Source organism: Rhagoletis pomonella, unplaced genomic scaffold, assembly GCF_013731165.1.
Source record: "Rhagoletis pomonella isolate Grant_MI unplaced genomic scaffold, Rhpom_1.0 Rhpom_scaffold_00007, whole genome shotgun sequence".
NCBI lineage: Eukaryota > Metazoa > Arthropoda > Insecta > Diptera > Tephritidae > Rhagoletis > Rhagoletis pomonella.
Genome location: NW_023458561.1, coordinates 22,160,538 through 22,170,486, shown reverse-complemented (window position 1 = coordinate 22,170,486; position 9,949 = coordinate 22,160,538). Strand labels below are relative to the sequence as shown.

The 9,949-nt window shown below is 37.1% G+C and overlaps 3 protein-coding genes across 3 annotated transcripts in view; 2 read left to right on the top strand and 1 right to left on the bottom strand.

Annotated features, from left to right (window-relative positions):
- LOC118743611 (kinesin heavy chain-like) overlaps positions 1-9,949 on the top strand; it is a gene marked incomplete at both ends in the record, with an annotated part of 69,612 nt that overhangs the window by 5,919 nt on the left and 53,744 nt on the right. The window lies entirely within an intron of this gene.
- LOC118742448 (U3 small nucleolar RNA-associated protein 18 homolog) lies at positions 1,855-3,628 on the top strand. Its single transcript, XM_036474524.1, has 2 exons — positions 1,855-2,745; positions 2,824-3,628. Exons 1-2 carry the CDS (start codon positions 1,945-1,947, stop codon positions 3,553-3,555), a joined length of 1,533 nt encoding a protein of 510 aa, XP_036330417.1. The 5' UTR covers positions 1,855-1,944; the 3' UTR covers positions 3,556-3,628.
- Positions 3,605-5,042, bottom strand: LOC118742449 (nuclear pore glycoprotein p62). The gene has a single exon (XM_036474526.1). It carries the CDS (start codon positions 4,860-4,862, stop codon positions 3,687-3,689), a length of 1,176 nt encoding a protein of 391 aa, XP_036330419.1. The 5' UTR covers positions 4,863-5,042; the 3' UTR covers positions 3,605-3,686.

The following is a 9,949-nucleotide window of genomic DNA, read 5'->3' as shown; positions in this document are numbered from 1 at the left end:
ACGTCTACATTTTGAGACACTATTTGGAACGAACTGTGAACACCCCATATGTATTTCAACTTCTTTAAATTCTCACCCAAATTCAATGTAGGAATAGCATTCCTGTTTAACATTTTTGACCCCATTGCATCTCTTTCAAAATGAATGGAGCATACGAAACAATTGGACGGCGCCGGCAAGTTATCTGTTCGCAATATGTTGAGGTTCTCCCTCCACTTTCTTGCCATTTCCCACTCCTGAGCAAAACAATACATACGGAATGATTCATTAGTATTGTTGCATCCACGCACTTTGCACTTCCTTACGGGCATTTTTATTTTTAAAAATAAATCAATTAATCAATCACAAATTAAAGCTTTGCTTTACACCACCAATTTCGACTTTTTCACGATGTCAGAGAAAATTTTAGAAGAAATGCCATTTTTCCCTCCTTTTGTATCAATTTTGGCACAATTTGAAAGCAAGACTTGACGTGTCTGAAAGGGGACTTAATAGTTGCGATCCCGTACGTGTCCGGACTAGTCAGAAATAGTCCGAATCAGTCAGATTTTACTGGAAATCGATCCCGTACTCGGTTCTCTGACTATTGAGAGGACAAAAAAGAGAATATATACGGTTCTCCCTCTGTCAGAAGTTACCAGTTTTGGTCCGAGAATTTTTGCTGTAGTGTGTTTGGCAACCAAATTGTAAACAAAAGAAAAGTGCACACTGCTAATTCATGTTGAAAAGTATTTAATTACTTGTTTAAGTGGATTCTAATGAATTTTAAAGTATTTTTGGTTATTTGCATGTGTGAGCTGAGTGTGTTTACATACAAAATAAGCAAAAATTTACAACCAAAATTTGGAGGTTATGTTGAAGTTAACAGAAGTTACCATTTTTTACTAGAAAGCGATCCCGTACTTTTCAATGTTACTCTCTCGCTCTGAGCGAATTTTTATTTTTTGACAGATTTACTAGTCCGAGTCCGAGGAATACGGGATTCCACCTATTGAATCATACTTCGCAACTACGTCATTGGAGGAAAACAAATTTTTGACAGCACCATGTCGTAACCTTCTATTCTATGATCCGGTAATTAGAGAATAACAGGTCTACACTTTATCCATTTTTTCCCGGAGAAAAAGTCCGGCTATTCCGGACACGAGAAAGAAGAAATTTACGATCCAATTGTGGAATGCATGCGCTCTCTAATGCCCATTTTCTAGAGTATGGGAACGATTTCCGGGCTATTTCGGTGGTTTTTTGCGTTCCCGTTTTCAAGATTGTGTTCCATTTTCGAAAGCAAACTTTTCGCTTATTCTTTCATTACCGGATCCGGTACGGATTGTAGGGAAATAACCTATTTTTTACGCTCTAATTATCGAAACAGCCCGGAAAGCGTGTGGAACAAACCCATGAACCAAAAATACAAGATCACGCGGGACGGAGAGTAGCCCGTTAAAATCGTATTTAGGAAAAAAGTTTAACGATTTTGACATTAGCCGTTTGTTTACATTTCTTCGTTGTTTACAATTCGGTGGTGGCTTTTTACTGCAATTTTCTTCATTTTCGCCTGTGACAACGTGCGTATACATAAGATAAAGAATAATTTAACACAACGGCATGATTTATAGAAGAATTTGCATAATAAAAATGATTATTCATGCGTTCAACAATTTCGCAGTTTTCTCCGTTCTATTCGTTGTTTACTTACAACAAAGATGGCGTCGAGATTTCGGCAGCTAGAAAATAACTTTTTTCTTTCTTTCCTTCCCGCGTGATCTTGTGTCTTTCGTTCGTGGAACAAACCTACTATAAACTCATTCCACAAGATCCACACACGTGCACGTCAAATTTCCCATATGTCGAAAATCCAAAACAAATGTTTTGCATGGCAGATTTAGCAAAAATCGCCACAATTATTTTGGATATTTTTAACAATTCGCTTGCAAAAGTTTAAAAATGAGTGACAGTGAAAACGAAAGTATTCTAGATCTGCTCGAATGTGCTGAAGAGTATGACAAATTGATGCAGGAAAAACTGATATCGAATAGCAAATCGGACGAAGCGACAATACCTGCAAATTATGATAAAAACAAACACACCGCCAGCCACAATGATACTCTGGAGATACCTATGGAAAAAGTAATTTTTGGTGATAGGAAGGAGTTGCTGAAAAATTTTGCTGTTGCCGTAGGTGAATCAAATAATGACAAACAAAACAACGAGGAGAATGATGGCGAAAGCGACGATGGCATTGAGAGTAGAAAACGCAAACCCGCCTGGACCGACGCAGATGACACGGATATTACATTGGGGGAGGTGAAAAGACGAACCCGTTTCTCAGGACCACTAGATCATTTGCGGAAAGACAAAGCTTATAAAGACTACCTCACAGCGCGTTACGAACGCACAGTGCCCCAACCCAAATGGGCATCGTTGGAGCACAAAAAGGAATTTGATAATTCAGACGATGAGGCGCTTTTGCAGACAGTGGGTTTTGTGGAGAAGCCAGACACAACAAATTTACTGCAAACGCATCTACAATTCAAGAGATTGAAAGATTTAAATCGTGCTTCCTATGCCGAAGGCTCTATAACTAGTATACAATTCATACCTAAAAGCACGGCAACACTTGTGGCTGGATTAAGTGGAATCGCCACTATTTATAGCATTGACGGGGTGAAGAATGAAAAGTTGCACAGCATGCGTTTTGAAAGATTCCCCATCATGTGTGCGCGTTTAAAGCCCTGTGGGACAAAGGTTTGTTTACATACATATATGTTAGAATATTTTTAAACTAAGTACATGTATATTATGTTGTATTAATGTGTTCTGCAGGCAGTATTTGGCTCCACAAAGCGAAAGTACTATGTTTATGATCTAATGAAAGCACAGGAAATGCATTATACAATGCCGAAGGATATTACTACGGTGCGCAACTTCAGAATATCTCCATGTGGACGCTACATGGCCGTTGCTGGTCGTTTCGGGACCCTGCATTTGTTCGATGCCAACTCTCAGGAGCTAATACACTCATTTAAACAAGAGGAAGATGTGGCAGCCATTTGTTTTACCAGCGACTCAAAAACTATCTTATCCAGCTCACTATCTTCCAAGATACACATTTTTTCTTTAACAAAGCAACGTCTAGTTCACAGTTTTAGTGATGATGGTTGTTTGAATGGTAGTGCAATGGACTTATCTTTAGACCAACGTCTTCTCGCCACTGGCAGTATGGAGGGTGTTGTTAACGTTTACGACTTCCAAAAAATTCAATTATCCTTGACGCCGCAGCCCGAAAAGACTTTCATGAATTTGCGAACTAGCATTTCAGATGTAAAATTCAATCCCAACGCTGAAATTTTGGCCATGAGCTCAGCGGAAGTAGCTTCCGCTGTGAAATTGGCACATTTCCCCAGTGCAACAGTTTTTTCCAACTTCCCAGCAGTTAACAGCGATATTGGGAAAATCCGTATTGTAGAATTCTCGCCCAACAGCGGATATTTAGCCTTGGGCAGCATTCGCCAGCCAGTGAATTTGCTACGTCTTAAACATTATAAATATTACTAAAATATTTTTTATTTTTATTTCCGGGGAAGTTAAATAAAATTCGTATAAGCACGTTTTATAGAAAACTGTATTTTAACAAGCATGTACATACATTGAAATATAAATTGAAAATTCCCATCACATGAAATAATTTAATTATAGTAAGCTGATCGGAAAGAGCGCTCTGATTCGCGTTTGAATGATTCATGCATCTTTGTAATATCATCGAGTTTATTAGAAATATTGGTAGTGGATGATTCGATCCACTGTAGTGAGCTCATGTGGGCATTTAAAATTTTGCCAATTTGTATGATAGGATCTGCACTGTCTTGCCCCTTATTCGCCTCATTTAAGTTATCGATGATTTCTTTAAGATCCTCGGACATTTGCTTTAGTTGTGTGTCCAAATTTTCAACCAAGAGATATGTCTGGCTACGCTCTACATCTACCTGTGGCAATTTTAAGAATTCTTTCTGCAGTGGAACAATGCTTTCTTCTAGCTCTTTGTGCTGAGTAGCTATGAATTCCAACTCCTGTTCCAATGTTTGTTGATCGGACTTTACCTTTTGCACAGCGTCATTGAGCTCGAGAATTTTATGATTGTTGCTTATAAGTATCTTGTCCCATGCATTTATTTGCGTCGCCTGGTCAGCAAATACTTTTTCTTGCTCCTCCAACTCTAATGTCCATTTGTTAATATGATCTTCCAATTGATTATAGGATAGATGCGAGGCATTTACCGCAGCTGCAGAATCGGTTGTCTTTGTTGCCGTGCTGAGGTTAGCGAAGCCTCCCGTGGCTGGAGCTGTCGAGGTACTAATTGAGCCAAGTGTTGGGGGAGCTGCAGATGTGGTTTTAGCAATTGGTAATGAGAATACAGGCGCAGCCGTCGCAGATGTAGTGGTTGTAGCGGTGGAAGAAGTTGTGGTGACAGCAGGTAGCGCACCGAATCCAAAACCTGGCGAAGCCGTTGTAGTAGCAGCAGCGCTAGTGGGAGCCACCGCTGCTGAGCTTGCGGTCGGTGCGCCAAAAGAGAAACTAGTTGATGGAGCTGAAACTACGGTTGGCGCCGCCACGGTCCCTGCGGCCGTAGTGGTGGCACCCAGAAAGCCGCTGCCAAATCCAACAGCAGCGGGTGCAGCCATTGATGTCGTTGTCGCGGTTGGAGCGCCAAAAGCCAATGGTTTTACTGTACCTGCGTCTCCGCCACCGGTGGCACCAAAAGAAAAAGACCCTGGTTTAGAAGGAGCGGTTCCACCCGCAGACGCCAATCCGAACGAGAAAGCAGTGCTCGCCGCTGTGGTTGTTGTTGGTGGTTGGAAACTCATGGAGGATTACACTTGTTACAAATGTTGCGGTATAAAGATTTTTGTTTACAAAGAAAATTTCCAGATTAGTTTATTTCACAAAATTAATCGCCGCCATCAACGATCAAAACGAGGGATTTTTCGGAACATGTCAAATTTGGCGACTGGTACAGGGTGGTGCAAGATATTCCAGTTGTTTTGATTTAACCGTTAAAAGAAAGAGACAACCACTGCTATCACCTGACAAGCGCTGAAGAGCGGGTGTCGCAAGACTCGAATAGGTACCAGCGTAGCCATATTAAAACCGAAAAAATATGCACTTCCCACAAAAGATTTTAAAACAGTTTGGAGCTATAATTCAATGCTTTTTGGGTATTTTATAAATGTATTTCGAACTAGTATAGCTAAAACTTTAATAGGACTACTTTCAGTGCATATGATTTTTAAGATTAAAATTGAATTATTAAGTTTTGCATTAATCAAATCATCTGTCCACTCTGGTCGCTGTCAACTGCTGTCATCTTTTTCACTAGCGCTGCGAGAAGTGTATTTGTCGTTTCATCTGCTGCTGTTCGGTTCGTTTCGGTTCGACGAGCAAAGTGAAAATTTTTATATTTTTTAACAAATAAAATATTTGAAAATTTTTCGATAAAACCTTCACAACGCTAAATGAAGGTTATTCCCTGCTAATTTAGATTGCATTTTTTTTTTGTAAGGAAATTGTAACGCGTCCATTCCGTTGTGTGATTGACGTGTGAAATTGGATGTGTCTGCATATCTGCCAAGCAGAAAACGTCGTCGTTGGAAGTCGGTGTCGTCGTCGCAGTCGCAATAGCAAAAGCAGCACCAGTGAAATAGAAAAAAAAGCAACAGAAAGTAGAAAAAAGAAGGCAGGAAAGAAATAAAAGCCAATAATTGTTCAACGCAGGAAGAATTTTCACTTTAGGAATAGCATAGGAGTGTTACAAACTAAACAGCAGTGGAGCGGTGCTATTTGGGAGTGTAATTGCAGTGCAATAAAATTTGCTACACCCAATAGATAAAAATTCTTAAAAGTATTAACGGTTCCGCAAGTACCGCTGTAGCCGTTAAAATGTCTGCTGAACGCGAGATTCCGGCGGAGGACAGTATCAAAGTGGTCTGTCGTTTTCGTCCGCTCAATGATAGTGAGGAGAGGGCCGGTTCCAAATTCGTCGTAAAATTCCCCAACAGCACTGAAGAGAATTGCATTTCAATTGCGGTAAGCTATTTGTGCTCAATTTTAATTTTTAATATATAAACTTGATCCTTTGTGCCATATTGAGTAGTTATGCGATTTTTATTTGCGGAATACCTAAACACACCCCCACTTATTGGGCGATGACGTCATTTTTACCCTATAATATTCCCAACACTCATGATGCATAACAAAGAGCTGGCAGAATCGGAAGGTTGGGTTATTGGGTGTTGCCACCCCACTAGGTGAAATTTCATAACGATGGTGATATTTCATTCCTGGTGGTGTTTCATTCCTTCGATTAGATTGTTATTTCAATGAGTTTTTAAGAAATGAACATGGGAAAGAGCTAGCTGCGTTTGTGCATGGGTTTGTTCTTTTAGATTTGACTAATAAAAACTGCTTCTTATGATCGCTTTTATTAAGGTGCCGTCAAACGTGGCAAAATGCGAAACCGAAAGTCTCCTTTCCCGTGTAAACAGCCAGAAAGCCCTTTTTGCAGATTTGCAAATTTGCAGAAATCACTTTCGGAAATAAATATTGTGTAATTATTGTATTCTCCTGATATGAACAATATAAAGGGAAATCTTTAGCTATTGGTACAACGATTTAGGGGTGGGGGACGTAGGGGAGGAGGCGTGGCTCAACATCCTCCCACCCCCTAAACGAAAGAGGATGGACGCCGCTTTATGAAAAGTTACCCCTCACCCACACTCACAACTTTCTGCGTAGGCGGCCTTCGGCCGCGCTTATGGATTATAACCCTCTAACTGGAATTTTCCTTTCTGTTTTGCTAAAGAGGGGCTGAACACCTTTTGCAGAGATATTTCGTGGATATTTTTTTTTTTGACAGCTCAACTCGGAAACTTGCAAAAAATACCATATCTCCAACCGACATTATTAATAAATTAGTGCACAGATATAGTAAATTTTATTTTTGTAATATATTACAGTGTAAACAGAAGAACAGGAGAAGCTCGGCCAAACACTAACATATGTGTAAGCGCCAATCCATTATTATTATTAAACAGACAAAAAGTATCAGAAAATTTATTTTTCAGAAATAAAAACTGCTTTCGAAAGCCACTTTACATGCAAGGTGTAACTGCTCCTGCAATCTCTTGGAAATTCTCGAGTTTGACAGACTTTTGAAAAGGACTTGCACTTGCCACGTCCAATAGCTACTTGAATGCAAAGTATCTTTCGGAAGCGTTTTTATTTCTGAAAATTTAACTTTCCGATGTCTACCAATTTTAGCCTGTTTACACGGTGAATGCAGACGAGTCCACTACCATCTATGTTATAGCAAAATTAATGACCTGAAAAATTTACTAAACCTGCTAAAATGAGCACAAAATAGTCATTAAAGGCTGGTATGTAGCTCTCAAGAAATCGGTCAAGAAAAATTTGCCATTAATTCGTGTGTGTGTCCAAGGAATTTTGACATTTTTGATACTTCACAGCCTGTTGCCTCACTCTTTCCTCAAGAAATAATGGAACGGGCATATATTTCTGTTGCAAACCTGGGTTGCCTTGTGCTCTTTTTTCACAAAAAACTTTAGAAAACCGTAGTAAAAAGCGTAGCAAATTTCTTAAGAACTGCGTACTGCCTGAAGGAAATTTGACTCAAGAAAATTTCTTAGCCATTTTGTACGTCATTTTGTATGGAATTTTAGCTTTTCTTGAGAACTGCATACAGGCCTTAAATGTTTAATACATTAACACTCAAACAAATACTCCATATCAATAGGATAATTTAATTACACGTATTTTTCATATTTTATTCGATATTTTTAATTTTATACAAATTCGCCAAAAAACGCGTCAAACGGCAAAACTCGATTGGTTTAACAGCACTGGCAGCAAAAATGAAAATTGCAAGTTGAAATTATTTCTCAGAAGCGATTTGCGTATTTTCAGTTGCAGATCTGCAAAGAGGACTTTCTGGTTGCATTGCCATGTTTAACCGCGCCTTTAGATTTCGTATTCATACATATGTATGTATACCCAAGGTCAACTAATTACTACCGAAATTCAAAGTGATTTTGCTTGCAACTTAACAGAAACTTCATATATAACAGTTTCCAAGCTTACATAAATTTCAAAAAAAATAATCAAACTTCAAAAAATTGTCATCAAAATTTCAAATCTTTAATTAGAACATTTAGGAAATTTTCGGGTATCCAGTTTTGTAGCCCATTCAATTTTAGTCTAATACAGTGCAAGTTTCAGGTCGCGTTGGTTTATAAAACGCCTGCTAAAAAACCTATCAGATTTTCCTGTTCGCGTACACATAAATCCAGCAAAGTAGGGGAAACTGAGGGATCAAATTGAAATTTCATTCTGATGAAAATCTGCTAGTTTCTGCTGGAAAAATTTTTGCTAGCAGCCTTTTGCCAGCTGATCAAAGTTATCTGTTTTCAATTTATGAAGATATGGAAATTTATTTTAGATTTAGATTTAGATTTATTATTATGATTTTTAAGTTTGAAATAACTTATTAGAACTGCAAATATGTATATCGGAAGAAAGCAAATACTCAGTTACTCATGTTTCCTTAGCAAATTGCTTTAGAAAAACTTTTAATATATACTCTTTTCATGTTTTATGCTTTTGTATGTAAACAAAATTTCGACCAAAGGTACTAAAAACTTGCAAGCTTTTGCTAGTTTTACGTTCGTGTACTTTTGCTAACATTTCTCTCTTTGAGAGAGAACAGAAAAAATGTCATTTTCTGCTGGAAGAATACGCGAATACACCTATATCCGTAACAGCACCTTGATTTTAAGGGTATGAATATGTATAAATTTATAATAAATATTAAAAAAAAAATTTTTTTCTTGGTTTTGTCGTAAATATTTGCATTTTACTTTAAAGTTAAGTGATTTATATACATACATTCGCTCTCAGCACTTATAAAAGGTTCATTTGCAAAAAATTAAAACAAACTTAATAATAAAAACGCTTATTTAACACTTAATATAGTTACTTTAAGTTACTTTTAAAAGCACTTACAGAAATGTTTGTTGGGATACTAACATGAGGTTGGCTACATTAGACATTTACTTCGATTCAGCGCTTATCGGCAATTTTGGCGGATATCTTTGAAGACCACTCCTTTTGTAAAATAATAAAAATACATACATACAGATGCGTGCAACTAATTAGCAACGAAATTCAAAACAATATTGCTTGCAAATTATGTTTATTTATTTATTTTTAATAATTTTCATTTAAAATATAATTCAATCTATATCAGAAACCACAATAACAAAAGTTGCAAAGCTTGCACAAATTGCAAAAAAAATTAATCAAACTTCAAAAAATTGTCATCAAAATTTCAAAATTTTGAATTAGAATATTTAGAAAATTTTCGGGTACGCAGTTTTGTAGCCCATTCAATTTTAGTATAATAAAGTGCAAGTTTCAAGTTTTGATCATGTATTATATGGAAGAAAATGCGCAACACCCTCCACAAAAAAAATTCTAAAAAATCGACGGTAATTTTTAGCGACTTGAAACTTGCACTTTATTATACTAAAATTGAATGGGCTACAAAACTGCATACCCGAAAATTTTCTAGATATTCTAATTAAAAATTTTGAAATTTTTATGACAATTTTTTGAAGTTTGATTAATTTTTTTGCAATTTGTGCAAGCTTTGCAACTTTTGTTATTGTGATTTCTGAAATAGATTGAAATATATTTTAAATGAAAATTATTAAAAATAAATAAATAATCATAATTTGCAAGCAATATCGTTTTGAATTTCGTTGCTAATTAGTTGCACGCATCTGTACATACATTTAATATAAACATTGGGCTTCGTTAACAATTCGAAAATCTTAAATCTTTTTTTCAAATCTCACGTTCGTTATGAATTCGAAACCCT